We start from the raw sequence: 15,823 nt of genomic DNA, 5'->3' as shown, positions 1-15,823 counted from the left end.
TTTCACCGGGACAGCCGGTATTTAGAGCACCCTGGCAGTATCGGTATATTAAAAAAAATTTTGCAGGGAAGACCAGCAGGGTGATTGGCAGTAGCAGGGCCGGACTGGCCCACCAGGAAATTTTCTTTTTTTTTTGCGCATAAGGATTAAACAAAATGTAAAACTTATGTATAAGACTCCATTGTGATGCCATACTGAATGATGAAGACTCCGAGCCTTCCTAATGTTTGTTCGATTTGCAAGAAAAAAGTCCCACCCCCATAAACAAAATACGAAATGAGACTGAAGAAAATAACTAAATAAACAGCACTGCTGAAGAAAAAAGCTCACAATATAATTAGTGATAATTTGTTGAAATGAGCAGGTTGCTATCCGCTCATTAATCTTCTGGATGCAAATGTGTGTATCCCTTAAGTAGGGAATAATTTAACTAAGTGAAAAAAAACATTGGCATGCTGTTGGGTGGCATGGTTAAAGTTAGAGTAATATCTCATGGAGACTGAAATCTAATATTTGTGGGATTTATGGTTAATCCCATTACTGTAATGTGATGTGCTATTAATGTTTTCACCACTATGGAAATAATTAAGAAGGCCTTTAAAAATATTGAATCCCTTAGGAAACATATTCTTCCTGGGATTTAATTCACACTGATAAGGCCATGTGCCAGGTTCAATTTGGCACAATCAACTACAACGTTTAATGGCAGTGATAAGTTTTATTACTTAGCATGTTCCCCTTGTGCCTAGCCAGAAAAAGGCAGATTAGAACACCTAGAAATGCTCCGCAGGGCTCAGGAAGGCTCATCCAACCTCAGGATTTCTAGTAGTCTAGCAAATGAAAAACAGGCCAAAAAGTAAAAATAATAATAATTTTGGTAAATTTGGCGATTCGTATGAAGCCCCAAAAGGAGGCCAAACCTGGACAAACACACACACTGACATACCCACGCAGATTACATGTGGAGGTAGAAAAGCTGATTGGTAGGCTGATAGCTTGCAACCCGTCAGCTCCTCTATCATGGACACACCAGAGTAAATTCTGGCCACCCTCTGTGACTCAAACATTTTTTTTTAAAATATACTCTTTATTGAATTTTTGTAGAAAAAAATACAAAATACAAAAAAAGAACAAAACAGACATATATATATATATATACATAAAAGACTTATAAAATTCCACATACCCGGGTACTTGAGGGGAATGACCCCAGATATACAATATAACATATAAAGTATATGATGTATAAAGATCTTGATCTTACGGTGGATCAAACTTTGTCTTAACATCATCACCATACCCTTGGAGTAGAAAAACATATACAAATTACAATGATGGAAAAACAGAAAATAAATAAATAAGTACTATCCTACTCGTTGGTTGTAAAAGATTCTCTCTGGGGGGGGTGAAGTACTTCAGCCAACTCAAACATAATGGGCAACTTGGCCCATAAAAATGTTGAAACTTGGAGTGGCATTCCGTAAGGTGTGTGACATGTAGCACAAATGGGGCATGCTAAGCCACATACCCCTAGTACTGCGGCTCCATTCTTGCCTTCCTTACTCTGGGAGATCATTTTTTAAATTTTTTAAATATTGGAGAAATGTAGTCCTGTACCAAGGGGTTACATGTGTCTATCTACTGCCAATGCCTGGCCAGGCCACATGCCTTACTACAGCTGCAGCTCAATCGCCTTCCTTACTCTGAGAGATCAATTATTTGGATATGTTTCTAATTTTGGGGGAAATTCAGTGTCATTCTGATCAGTACTGTGGGGCTGAATGTGTATATCTGTCAGCGTCTACCACTGCTGCTGCATTATCACCTTTCTGAATTGGTCCTTGTAGTGCATGATATAGCTTATGCAAGGCTTTTACCTATCCACTATCGTTTAGAATCATAGGTGACAGTGATGGAGTTATAAGGGGTGGTGCCCTAGGCCAGACCTAGATCATCATCCTAAAACCCATTCCAGGTTCAAATTATGAGACCACATTGCATTTATCCTTTAGTGGGGATTCCTACAGTATCTCTTCATTGAGCAGGATGTGTACTGTTTGTGATGTCATATCCTGGGGATCCCCTTAGAAGGCTATGCAGTGCAAGGGACGTGTACTACAGAGGTCTGCACCAAATACATAACCCACAATCCGCTGTGGAGTTCTGTGATGTAGCCCTCTCCAGGACCTGTTCCTTCAGTCTAAGATAAGTCATTGAAAAGGGAACAATCACAAACATGGCTTTTATCTGTAATTATTTCACTCAAACAAGATATAGTGTATCGGTTTTGAATTAAGGAGCTATGTAACCTCAGGAAAACTGTGGTCTATGGTCTGTTATATTGTACTTTGGCTTAGTGTATTCAATTGCAAATTGTAGAATTTTGGAATAGTGACTGATCGACTTTAAAGGGGAAATCCTATGGGATTTTTTTTTTATATATTAAATAAACCGGTGTATATCTGAAAGCTGTTTAGCATTGAATAAATCTTGGTTTTAATTTTAATCCAATAAATTTACTATATCTGTAGACCTGGACACTGCATGCTGCCATTATATGAAGTCAGCTTATATTTTGCATGACTTTCCCTGCTCAGACACCTAACTGAGCTAAATTTTATGACAAAACCAATGAAGGCCCTTAGACTTTCATCAGTCAGAATGTCTGGCTGGGTGATTGAGTCATTTTATTGTTTAGCACAGACAATGTGTAGATAGGGCCAAGATACAAAGGCTTTAATACACACAAATGGCTCATATGCAGCGATCTAAAAACATTATATAATGGGGGGAAAACTAGGAGTACCTTAAAAGAAAACAGCAAAATGTCTTTGAAAACTCTGTCTGATACTTTTAATAAAACATTTGATTGTTTCCCTTTAAAGAAATTCAGTACTTCCATATTTCACTGGTGATTGTATTTTAAAGACAAAAGGGAGTTGGCTTTCCTCCACACATAGAATTTTGCTCTAAAGTAACAACATTCCAGTTTAGAAATTCCAGAACATTGTTCTCCACACATCTTGTATTGGTCACCCTTACATATATGTTTTGTTTAACCATAATGTCCTTTTTATTCTTGGTGTGCCAACTCACAGATTATATATTGGGAGTTTTTTTTTTCCCCAAAGGCAAATAATGCTCTCTTTTTAAAACGTTTTATATGTATAGTCAATCATTTAGTATAATACATTTACTGTAAGGGACTCATGTCAGCCAGCTCTTTCAAGTTACCAGTTTTGACTATAGCAATGAAGCAATGTGAATTATCAAAGAAAACATCTAGATAAGAACAGATCAACTTACAATATCCTCTATTGTGAACTTGGAAATTGCTACCCTGAAATTCATTATACCCCCCCATACACCACTATAACTCTTCCATACACCACTCTGCCTCCTGTCAGCAACGGAGGTTCACAAGACACCAGGGTGTCGGGTAGAGAGGCAGAGTGGTGTATGGGAGAGGGAGGAGGTAGAGTGGTGTATGGGAGGGTGGCTCACATACACCACTCTGCCTCCTCCCCCCTCCCATACACCACTCTGCCTCTCTCCCGACTCCCTGGTGTTTTGTGAACCTCCGTTGCTGACAGGCACTTTCACTGCAGCTTCATAGAAGCCCCAACGGAAGTGAAGGGGAGTAACGGAGGCTGTCTGTGCGCATAGCTCTAGAGGGTCTGGAGACGCGCCACCATCTTACGAGTGCCAAAATCACTCGCAGTGGCGGTTGTGACTGCTCTCATCCACTCTTTTATTCATGTCCCCCTTTCACCACTTCTGTGTCCCTATATCTGTGACGTGCAGCTCTGCTGGGGCTTCTACGATCGATGCAGCGCCAGCATCACATGATTTAGAAGCCCCAGCGGAAGTGAAGGGGAGTAACGGAGGCTGTCTGTGCACCCTCTAGAGAACTTTGGCTCCACTTGCAGGTTGAATACAGGTACTGCATCCAACCATGCAAGTCAATGGAGCCCAGCTTTCTAATCACAATGTGATTAGTAAAATATTTAAAAAATGGGGGGGAAAAAAAAGCTTAAAAAAGTGCTAACATTTAAAAATAATTATGCATCAGAGGAACAATCCAGTTCCAGCAAAATGTAAAAAAAAGTCCAAAAAGAATAAAATAAAGTTTTGAGCAAGTGCTAAAATTAGCGCTGTATCTTCCCAAAAAATCTTGACATGGAAAGAGTTAAAGTAAAAGCATTTCAAATACCAAAGGGGTGTCCAATTAAAAAAAAAAAAGAATGTTCTGATGGGGTAAATTAGAGTGACCAGGCTCAAAGACAGGGCATAGGCACAGACTGACCAGAATGGGGGGGCGCACATCCCAAATGTGGACTTTTAACCCCTAACACCAGACAAACCCATGCATGGGTGGTATCACTGTACTCGGGAGGTGTTGCCGAACACACATTGGGGAGCTATAAATTCATACCCGAAGTACAATTTGTGGAAAAAAATACAAAAAAAATTACTACCAGTTTCGTAAAGGCTGGTGGTAGAATCTCATGCATGGAAAGGGTTAAATACTATCATTTGAAATACCTTGGGGTGTCTATTTTTCAAAAATATATGCTTTGATGGGGTAAATTGCATTGGCCAGATTCAAAGATACCCGAAATAGCACATGGGGCAGAATGACCAGCTTTGGAGAAGAAGAAGAAAAAAAAAAAAAGGTTTTAAAATAGCAAAAACCCTACGTGTACTACGTGTAACGTGCCCAATAACTTGCAAAAAAAAACAAAACATAAAAAACATTGGGTATTTCTAAACTCAGGATAAATAGTAGAATTTATTTAGCAGGGTTTTTTATTAGCTTTTTTTGGACGAGTAAGATTTTTCAGGTAAAATTCAGAATTTTTTTTTTATTTTTCATATATTTTTTTTTTTAATAGGAAATTAGATATGAATGGTCATGTGGAACAAGGTGAAACACCACCACCACAATCGATATAGCAAAAACTGAGCAGATTTTTAAAAACTCTCATGCTTTAAATATTCAGCCTCTCTCACTCAAAAAAAACAGGAAAAGAAACGGATTGAGGTTGTAAAGAACAAGTCAATAAATGAAACAATTCATAGAAATATATTTGATATTTTATTTACAGATTCATTCCTGACATCTCTTTGCCAAAAAAGAAAGGATAAATCATTTGAAGTTCTGTTTCTGTTTTTTTTACAGCAAATTATCAGACAACATAAACAAAATATGAGTGGCACAGCTTCTTTGGAAGGAGAATTCACATAGATGTATTGTTTTACTTTAAATAAAAGAAAATATAATAAAACAAAAATCACAGATCTTTTTTTTCAGTCTCTCTTGCTCTAAAGAACTGTACAAGGCAGCTGTAGTATATTCACAAAAGCCCCAGAATGTAATTTTATTCCTGAAAGTAGTTAAAAAATACATTATCTCCATTGAAGGCTTCATTTGCACATCTTCCCATTGCACATATTATTACAATATGAAATAAGGAGCGAATCACACCAAAAATTTAATTGAGGGAGGAAACATAAGTAAACTGCCATCAAAATTCAGTTTAACAGACACTAACATATCTGCAGATTTAACTCACCAATCACATTTTATTTTCAGGTCAGTAGTTGCTGGAATTGTTATGAACAATATTTATCATACACAAAAAAACGTGGGCTTAAAAAAAAAAAAAAAAAAAAAAAGTGTTAATGGGACCTAGGAAAAAAAGAGGTTAAAGTCTGCCTCTCTGTAAATATAATACTACGTATTCACAGTTATGTTTTATTTTTCTTTGGCCAACATCCTCAAGTATGCAATAAGGCACTGCAGCAGGACTGTGGTGGAAACTGTTTTCCCTTTAAGTGCAGCTTGTGAAAACAAATTTGGAGTGGAATTCATGTTTAGGAATTGTCAAAGTCTGTGTGTTATTTCTGAGACAAGAATGTTATTGAACCTGTGTGTTTACATATTTACAATAAACATCAATTTTGTTTTTGATGGTTTATGCAAGAACAGCCATTGCCTTTAAAGATATAACAGGAAATGGTATGTCTAGGTTTATTCAGTACTGGCGATGCTCCTCTTTTTAAACTTAACATGCTTCTATTTAGAATTACCATAGCTCATCTCTAAGACAGTCAGAGTGGTTGGTTGCATTAATACTAAATTATACAGTGAGATATGGTTACTAATGAGACCCTGTACATGAACGCACATGACATGAGGGTAACACATAGCCAGAAATATCCATTACTCAAAAGTAGTAGTCAAAAGATCCGTTTGGCACCTAGATCATTATTAAAGGCATGTGACCATATTGTATTGCATGGCAGGGCATGACATTTATTATACACTACAACAGTAAGTTATCAGATTCTGGAAACACTATGTTGATATTTGGGATAGAATAAAGTCTATACAAGGACACCAGCCAATGGTCAGTACCCATCACTATAATAAGGAGTTCAAACCTAGACACACATAAGAGAAGAGGAGTATTGTACTTGGAAGAATACATTACTTGTTTAATGGTGAAGGTGGCTAACGTGTATTTAGAAATGGCTACTTTATGTAAAAAAAAGATAAAATTGTTAATTGTTTGTGAGATGAAACAGGCTACCATGTACTTCCTGTCTATGTTAAGCACAGAGTAGTAAATTGTTTTTGTTACACACTATTTTATCAGATCCCATACTAACACATAGACCAATAGTAAAATAATAAACAAAAAGTAACACAGGAAGTTAAAAAGAAATGATCACCTTCTTTAGAGGAGAATTATGAAAGGGGCTGCGTAAGCACCAGCACATGCAGAGGGGTTATATGCAGCGTTATGTTAATGAGCTACAACATGATTTTTGAGTAAGTAGTGAGACAATGAGATCTATTCCTCATTCATTTTCATAGGCATGTTACATACATTCATGCACTTCCCAGGAGTACAGGCTTATGTACCAGAACATGGTCACAGAACATGCTGGTTTAACACAATTAAGCTAGAACAACCAATATAATGTTACCACACACATCAATGTAATTGAAGATTTGATTCCACAGAGCTAACAGTTTGCTATTAATATTTAATCCTTGTAGCAAAACACAACCATATCTTCTAAAATGTCATGTGTAAGCTGAAGGTACACAGAACAAGTCAGGTGAGAAGGCTATGCTTATGACACACTTACACGAGAAAGCATCACCAGTATGAAGAGTTTTTATTCCTTGCAGACATTTCTGTTCCTACCATGTCCTGCAATTTAATTAAGTGCTATCTGTGCCTGTAAAAAAGGATTTGTGGAACTTGGTGAAGTTCAAATTAACAAAGGTGCAAAGCCCTGCCGAATGGAAACCACATTTTTGAGTTACAGCTTTGTTTTGAAAAAAAATTCTGGGAATGTTAGTGTTCCTTTTAAGTTAAAAACAGCAGCAGGTAAGGATGCCCCCATTTATTTAAACCCCCCCAAATATTGTAATAATGGTATCACTGCATTGCATATGTTCTACCCTTTAACTTCCAGTACATATATTGAGATAGTAAAAAGCGGGGGTGGGGTAAGGGAGACACATCGTCGTCATATTTAGAAATGCTTTTAGTAAAATGGGAAAAAAATTGATTCTGAAAGACCAAACACAAACTTGAGTATTTGAAACATTAGTATGTGGAAGCACGGCAGTGATGGTGGGTGTAGACCTCTAGGATTGATGGCAGCGTTAATTCATATGCAAAATAATTATACTTCACCCAGTTTTCCTTATTAAGGCCAAGCGAATAGGCAGAATGTATGCAGTATCCTGATTGCTTAGAAAATCACTAGCAGAAAGCAAAACTATTAAGAAAGCAGTGGCCCTCCCTTATTCAAACGCACATGGATTTATAACCATGCCACAAAATAGGATTTTTTTTTCTCAACAAATAAGTTTGCATAGGAAATAAATACATGACCAGTTTCCTACGAGTATACTTGTGTAAGGCACAGAGCATTGAACCTGGACATGTCCATAAGGAGCACTAGCAAACTTTGCCTGGTCATGTTTAATTCCCTGGATTTTTGCTTTTTAAAAAAATTTATATTACACATATATATTTTCTCTTTCTTTACAAAAATTCAATGCTGTATTTGGGAAACCATATTATTATTATTATTATTTTACTTTTGCAACAGTTTCTCTATTATTGGCATTAATTAGTCTGTTATCATAGTCTTGTTTCTTCCAGTTGTTCTGCTGTTGAGGCCTATCATTAAAACAATCCACAAAGTGATATGTCTGTAGATTCTTCCAGAAGACTTCACCACTCTGCTGGCTTAGTAAAGAAATGTTTAAAGACCTTGAGGTGTTTGACCTTTCCAATAACACATTGCACATTTTTTATGATAAGCCCAATAGGCATTCTTTACTTCTGAGGTCTCCTTTGTAAGTCCGTCAGACATGGATGTTCAGCAGGGGTCGATTCTAAACAAATCCTTTTGACCCACTTTAGTTTCCTTTCATGTGCCCAATCACAGAATATCCATGGCCTTTCAAAGTGCGAAAATGTTCAGAGGGCCTGGATGCGCCCTCCAGCCCCATCTAAAATCATACTTGTTTCCAGTCGCAGCCAATGTAAACCCTGTCTAGTGTAGTGTACCAGTTCATTCATAGTGCTGTTCAGAGCGAGGGGACAAACCACTGCACTGAGATCTGTAAAGAATTCTGAGATAAAAAGGTATATATATAGCATTAAGAAAGGTTACCCAAGAATACAAAAACTTGTCTCCAACTTACATCCCACATATGGAGCTTTAACTACACCACATTGGGGAGAGTGCTACATAAAGACCAAAATATTTTTGTATTGCCAATGTCAAGTGATAATCTACATCAGAGCAGTTTACATACCGGTTCTCAAGTCATAAACACATCTCAAGCCTTTGATGCAGAATCATTAAGGATATTTAAGAAGATTAAAAAGGAAAAGGTCCAACAAAGTAATTCAATTTGTAGTGGTATAAATGATCAGGATAATGCACCATTCATTAGTTTTTATTATTCTATCCAAATTCTCTCTGAAATTGCTAAACAAATGTATTTGTTAATATGTTTAAATACATGGCAGTTTGTGTTAAAGCAATAGCATGCCAACTACCACTGGCTTTTAAATGTTCTTATCCAGAGTTATCAAGGATCCTGAAGACATGATACTAATCAAAAACATAAATAAAATAAAAAGTAGTTGATTCATTCTCACCTATCTGGCAAAAGTGGACCTGCTGAAATATGTTGGTTTTACTAGGAAGTCTTACCTTTATTTTTCTTTGACAGCAAATCAGCCTGCTCCCAGATATCAAAAGCATACAGGAAATATGACGTGATATTGACATATGATGATGCTATTTGATGAATCATTTGGGGGATGGTAACTGAAGAGTTTTGACTTCCGCTATTGCTAGCAATGGATCCTGGCTGAGATCCTCCAGAACTTGCGGGAGAGGGTGTTGGGGACAGAGGGGAAGGTGTACCAGACATTCTAATAAAAATAAAAATGTAAAATTGAATTGTTTTATCATACCAATAAAAGCTACTAAAATAAGACTGGAAGTACTCCTACTCAAACTAACCAAAGAAGCCTGTTCAGCATTGTATGTGTGTATAATATATATATATTATACATATGCGCACGCACACACACACACACACATATATTATATATATAATAATATAATATAATATAATATATATATATATATATATATATATATATATATAATTTCTATACCAGCATGACTGTGCCCCAGGTTGTGCAACCCTGCACAAAGCAAGGTCCATAACATCCCCATCCCTTTGGGAAGAACTGGAACGGATATTGTGGCTTGATGATGTCTATAATTGTATATTGTAATCCTAACTTTTAACCACTCCTTTTAAAAGGGCCCCAAAAACTTATTTTAAAAAATATATATTTTTTGTCTAGCATATGATGCCACAATCATCCTTATTAAGTTTTTGTACCATTGCTTTAAATCTCAGTAGATTCTGAAGGTATATCTTATAAAAAAAATAACACACAAACAAACTACTAGTCCACAAGCCAATCTTCATGGGACAGTTTTCTGAGCCTACATGATGGAGTTTAATTATAGCAATTGACACAAATGTTACTGTTCTTCTAGATCCAGCTCTTTTATTACATTTTTACTGCATTTACAACTTTAATGTTGAACTTACCTCACAACACATGGAGAAGGTGCCTGTGCCGCTCGACAGGAACTCTACGGCAAAAGATTTATAGTTACGATAGGAATAGTTATTTTTATATGTTGGGTCAGCCATGTTGTAAAATGAAAACTCTTAGAACTAGTTACTTAAATTAAGTGGACAGAAGCAGTCTTGAGCAATTTGGATTTTTCCAGACAGTAAGGCACAACAACGTTTAAAAGTACAATCAAGGAAAAAAGTAATTTACCATTGTTTGTACACTTTTTCAATCAAGCTGTACATTGCACAAGATATACAACACTATTACTTGTTAATGCATAACTAATACAACCATCTTTGAGGCAGATCTGTTTATCCCTGACATCACTGTATTATGTCTTACACCGCAAATCCTAAAAGGCCAGTTCATTTCATGCATTTTATTCCCTGGCTAAGAGGGCACTTTTGTGTCCTTTAAGGCTTACCTTGAAATGTTCTCCAAGAGTGCGTGAATACTTTACTGCAGTTTCTTTCTTGTACCGAAACATGGCCATATAGAGAAGGGACTGGCAACGCATACTATAAGAAAGAAAAAAGAAAAATGATAAAAATATCAAACACACTACTTCTCATATAGCAGGGGCTGGAAAATACTTACCATAAGATAGCAAATGCTTGTTCATATAGAGGTGCGGAACTGTCTGCAAAGTTCTTCAGTTTCATTATAAATCTATAGAGAAATTAAATAAAATTAAAAAAAAGTTTTACATATACTCATTTAGATCGACTTTTTAATTCTCAAACCACAACAGCCCCATAACTTAACATTGGTGAAGATGCTAATTCTGTTAGAATGGTACTAGTTTTATGAACAATATGAATACATTTATAGCAGTAAAAAGTATAAGTGAGGGAGAGGGAATGGTGAGGAGAGTGTGTGTGTGAGTGTGTGAGTGTGTGTGTAGAAGGGTAAAACCCACAGCTCTTCTACTCACTTAATGAGATCAATGGTCTCTGCAAACATGGTGTAGGCAGATTTTGGGGCTTGTACGTCTGACTCCATTGAAATCCCACACTCTATGAAAAACATTGCAGCATCCAAGTAGTTGAAGGCCTTCCCAATCTTGTCTGACTATATTGATGCAAAAAGAGGAGAATAAAAAAATATTTTGACATTTCTATAAATATGGATAAATTAGAGCAATCGTTTATTTTGCCAACAAAACATTAAACGCAACTGAAGGAAACCAATGTCACATTTAAACATTTACACCTTTTATTGTAAAACCCAGAATTAAAATGGATTTCAGATTTTTTTGTCAATGGTCTACACAAAAGATCAAAAACATCAGTGGTAAATAAAAAAATCTACACTTAAAAATCCAAAAAGTTTTTATTACAAACCACAAAAACTCTCCTACAACCCAATTTCTTTATAAATATGTGGTTTAATATACAAAATGCGATCTCATCACCACGGCAATCAATGGAATGGTCTTTTTTTTTTAAATATAGTTGAAGTATAATGGCGCATTTGTATATCTGTTTCTAAAATGTGCCAAAAGTATCAGTGTATAAAAAAAAATAAAGCAGTTGCAAAACAATTTCTTGAAGACGTATAATACTTGTATCCCAAAAACCACAAACATCCGCTGGTGCACCGTCAAATATAGTATAAAATTGGAAGGAATACGTCACTCCTGCGGTCCATCAAAACTGGGTGACTGGGCAAGGAAGGTATTAGAGAGGAAGGCGCTAGAGAGATCCACCGGTGATATTGAAAAAATACACTTCAAAGCTGGCCAGAAGAACGGGTGAGAAGAAAGCCTTTACTGAAAGCAAGCCATGTCAAGGCATATGGGAGATCCATCAAACATATGGAAACAATTAGCTATAGCATTATTTGGATGAGCATGTTAATACCTGCTAATTAATCATCTGAATACAAATGAGTTTATCCCTTAACTAGGGAATCGTTTGACAAATTGAATTTTTATTGGCAGCCTGCTTAAATGGCTTTTCAGATTAGTATAATAACTGTGGAAACGGAAATCTAATATTTGTGGGATTTAAAATTAAGCCCATTAATGTAAGGTGATGTGCAATAAGTATTTATCACTTATGGAAATAATGATGAATACTTAATCCCTCGGGAGACATGTCCTGTAGAGGATTTAATTGTGGCTGTAAAGGCCAGGTACAATCTGGCACAATCAGTTTCCGCATTATGATATAGTAAAGTCACTTTTCCCGTTTGAAGAAGGGAGAAAAAAGGGGTAAATAAACAAACAAACAAAAATGCTTACCATAGCATCTGCTTTGTGCTTTAACTTCTTGGCCTCCTTCATATAATGCTCTGGCGAGTGTAACCTAATGCAAGAGGAGAAAAAAAAAAACAACATAAAAAATATCCTATAGCTGCAGGGAAAAAAACAGGAAATATTAGGCAGGTTTGTGAATATTCAGATAATAATAATACAAACATACTTTTCTTCAAACTTGAGTTGAGGTCTTGTTAGCTTGGCATTACCATTTGGCAAAGAAGGCACTGGGAAAGGATTTGCGTTATTTTCTGTAGAACCCTGCAAATTTTTATAAAGAATTAAGTTGGTACGTATTAGGATTAGTAATAAGGGATGTAAATATATATACACCCGAGCTTGCAATGCACAACCAACACAGAAAATAAACAAATTCTGTGAGTTGTTTCAGTAAAGTAAGACTTAACAAAATAAAAAAACAAAACCACACTGTGACAATGCTTGGAGCAAGATAGGAATAAACGTGAAGAAATATCGTTAGTCGAGTATTTGTATTTATTAATTTACCTTCAGTTTAAGAAAAAAAAAAGGATTACCCTCTACCATTCCTATTATAAAAAAGTTATTCTATGAGAAACACCATACAAGGCCACCAAGCCCCACACCATTTCCTCATGCTGACTCCCAATCACTTCTTATATGGTATATCGGCACAAAAGGAGCACTGCAGAGGTCTTTGTTAAACCAGATGCAGGGAGAATATGATGACAGCATGCGAACGTATGCTTCCAATGCCTGTACCTGCGTGCACTTCTTTGCCATCCATCCCATAAGTACCTGGGCATCTTACGCCATGGACATGCTAACCAACTAAAAGGCATCCTTCAGCATTGTTTGACAGCGCTTATCATATTAGGTATAGTGAATCCATGGGCATGCCTTTACTTGCTTTGCAATATATCAGGATTTGTGTCTGTTATGTCTCAGCCCATCACATACAAACCACCCAAAAATCTGTTCTTCCACCTTTTTACACCGCTGTTTCCTACTCTATTAGGCTTAGTTTCATAATAATTTTGCATATTACAGAAAATCATACATTCAAACGTTCTTTCAAATGCACACACACACACATATATACACACACACACACAAATACACCAACCGGGATAACAGGTACTAGATCAAGTTAAGAGCGACGTCTCATTATTCTGGTTGCCAGGATTTGCAAATATACCTTGCAGTTCTTTACAAGTTTGGACTCTTTTTCTTCAACCTTCCTGTGCTTGGAAGAGGAAGGATCTTTATGATTACTTTTGCCTATACTTGTCGTGGACTGCTGGCTGCATGTGCTGCTTTCGCTAGGTCTCCTCTTATGTGCCACCTTTTCAGCTTTCTTCAATATGTGCTGCGTTGGGGACATCTGCTTTGGCTGCAGATGCTCTTTGTGAATGCTCTCCGAAGAGATTTTAGGCACCCTGTTAAAAAAAAATGGCCTTTTACTACATATATTACACAAGGGGGGAAAAAAATGAAAAAAGGGAAACATGGGATGGAATTTCACTTGCAATCTCTGTCAAAGCCACAAAAGAATGATGGGACTTTCCGGGGCTAGTTTTTAAAAGAAAAAAATCTGCAAGTGTAAATATCACTGTTGTTGATAAAAATCATAAATGGATAGTTATATTTGTGCATCTAAATAGCTCCTCTAATAGCTTAGAGGCGAGTAGTTTAGTATTGCAAAATGTCTGTAAATGTCAAATTTAATAATGCAAAAGCATTTTTTGTGATACAGGTCTCTTGTTGTCTACCATTATGAAGCTTTGACAAAACACACAATTTAAGAATAAACATCTGATCATCTGCTACACACTTTGTGGAGAACTCCTTGTGGCTAGACGATTTTTTTCCTGCGTCCATCTTTATTTTCTTTTGTGCTTCATTTTTTTCCCGGTCTTCTGCCTGCTAACATGGAAGCATCAGTTAAATTAATTAACCTAGATCATCGTACCGCACTTGCTAAACAAAGCAGGTTAGTAACTAAATTCAGCCTCAGAATTTTTTTTTCTAATATTGGTCAATGCTCAGACCTTTAACATCAATAATTACCGTATTGGCTCGGATATAGGCCGCCCCCGTATATAGGCCGCACCCTAAAAGTTTGGTGCTTCTTTAAAGAAAAAGTTTTTTTTCTTTAAAAAAGCACCAAAAAACATTCTGCCACTCTGTCCTCTCTCCCCCCCCCGAGATATGCTGCCACTCTGTCCTCCCCCCCCGAGATATGCTGCCACTCTGTCCTCTCCCCCCCCGAGATATGCTGCCACTCTGTCCTCTCCCCCCCGAGATATGCTGCCACTCTGTCCTCTCCCCCCCCGAGATATGCTGCCACTCTGTCCCCCCCCCGAGATATGCTGCCACTCTGTCCCCCCCCCGAGATATGCTGCCACTCTGTCCCCCCCCGAGATATGCTGCCACTCTGTCCTCCCCCCGAGATATGCTGCCACTCTGTCCTCCCCCCCAACTTACCAGAGTAGACTCCCGGGTGTCTTACGGGGCCGGAGGGGGACATCTATGCACATCGTGTATACAACTCCCGGTGCGGCACTCAGACACCCGGGAGTCTGCCCTGGTAAGTCGGGGGGGTTAAAATGCATCGTGCGGACGTTCACCGGCAACGGCTCTGCCTGTGAACGTCCGTGCGATGCGCTTAGACAACCTCCCGTGCCGGTACTCCCCCCGTGGAAAGTGCCGGCAGGGGAGTCTGTCTGAGCGTATCAGACAGTAGGATGCAGGTCCCCTGCACCGCTGCGGGGGATCTGTATCCTAACCCCGCTGCCTGCCCGGCGCTAGACCCCCAATATAGGCCACACCCCCCACTTTAAAGTCTTAAAGTGGGGGAAAAAAGTGCGGCCTATATTCGGGCCAATACGGTATTTAAGCAAGTCAAATTTGGACTGCTGGCTGCATGTGCTGCTGTCATTAGGTCTCCTCTTATGCCACCTTCTCCGCTTTAGTCAATATTTGCTGTGTTGGGGACACTTTTTTAATAATTTTAATAATTTTGGGCAATAACACTAAGTACACTAACACTAACAATAAAAAAAAAAAGATTCTTTAATGTTTGTGTTTTATATAAAACGAGGATAAATAACAAAAAGGAAACAAGGAAATGTCTGCTATGGTTTATTTGATTAACATACTAAAGAGTGTAGTAGCACATATACTCCTTGATATATGGTGTTCAAAAACATCTGGGTGTGTAACTTTGGTCAACTGTCCATTGGAAGAAATGACAATTTAATTAAAATGGAAATCAGAAACTAGGTGGTCTTTAAAGAAAGGATAAACCTCTAGGGTAAAATGAAAAAAAGGAAAGAAATATGCAACATACGGCATGAATGTGGGGGAACTT

General features: G+C 37.5%; 1 protein-coding gene across 3 annotated transcripts in view; it reads right to left on the bottom strand.

The window, feature by feature from the left end:
* Positions 1–7,330: 7,330 nt before the first annotated feature.
* AFF1 (ALF transcription elongation factor 1) overlaps positions 7,331–15,823 on the bottom strand; it is a 66,599-nt gene continuing 58,106 nt past the window's right edge. For 2 of the 3 annotated variants that reach the window (XM_053462888.1, XM_053462906.1), the window contains 10 exons: positions 14,285–14,376; positions 13,649–13,889; positions 12,638–12,732; positions 12,457–12,520; positions 11,146–11,282; positions 10,809–10,880; positions 10,636–10,729; positions 10,181–10,224; positions 9,259–9,482; positions 7,331–8,668 (listed from right to left, as the gene is read on the bottom strand). In XM_053462888.1, the coding sequence (XP_053318863.1) occupies positions 8,514–8,668; positions 9,259–9,482; positions 10,181–10,224; positions 10,636–10,729; positions 10,809–10,880; positions 11,146–11,282; positions 12,457–12,520; positions 12,638–12,732; positions 13,649–13,889; positions 14,285–14,376 (1,218 nt within the window). In that variant the 3' untranslated portion in view covers positions 7,331–8,513. The remainder of the gene's footprint in view (positions 8,669–9,258; positions 9,483–10,180; positions 10,225–10,635; positions 10,730–10,808; positions 10,881–11,145; positions 11,283–12,456; positions 12,521–12,637; positions 12,733–13,648; positions 13,890–14,284; positions 14,377–15,823) is intronic. The other variant, XM_053462896.1, reaches the window with a different exon arrangement.

The sequence above is a fragment of the Spea bombifrons genome, chromosome 1, assembly GCF_027358695.1.
Source record: "Spea bombifrons isolate aSpeBom1 chromosome 1, aSpeBom1.2.pri, whole genome shotgun sequence".
NCBI classification, from domain to species: Eukaryota; Metazoa; Chordata; class Amphibia; order Anura; family Pelobatidae; genus Spea; species Spea bombifrons.
The sequence above is the reverse complement of the archived record's forward strand: the minus strand, read 5'-3'. Positions and strand labels throughout refer to the sequence as shown.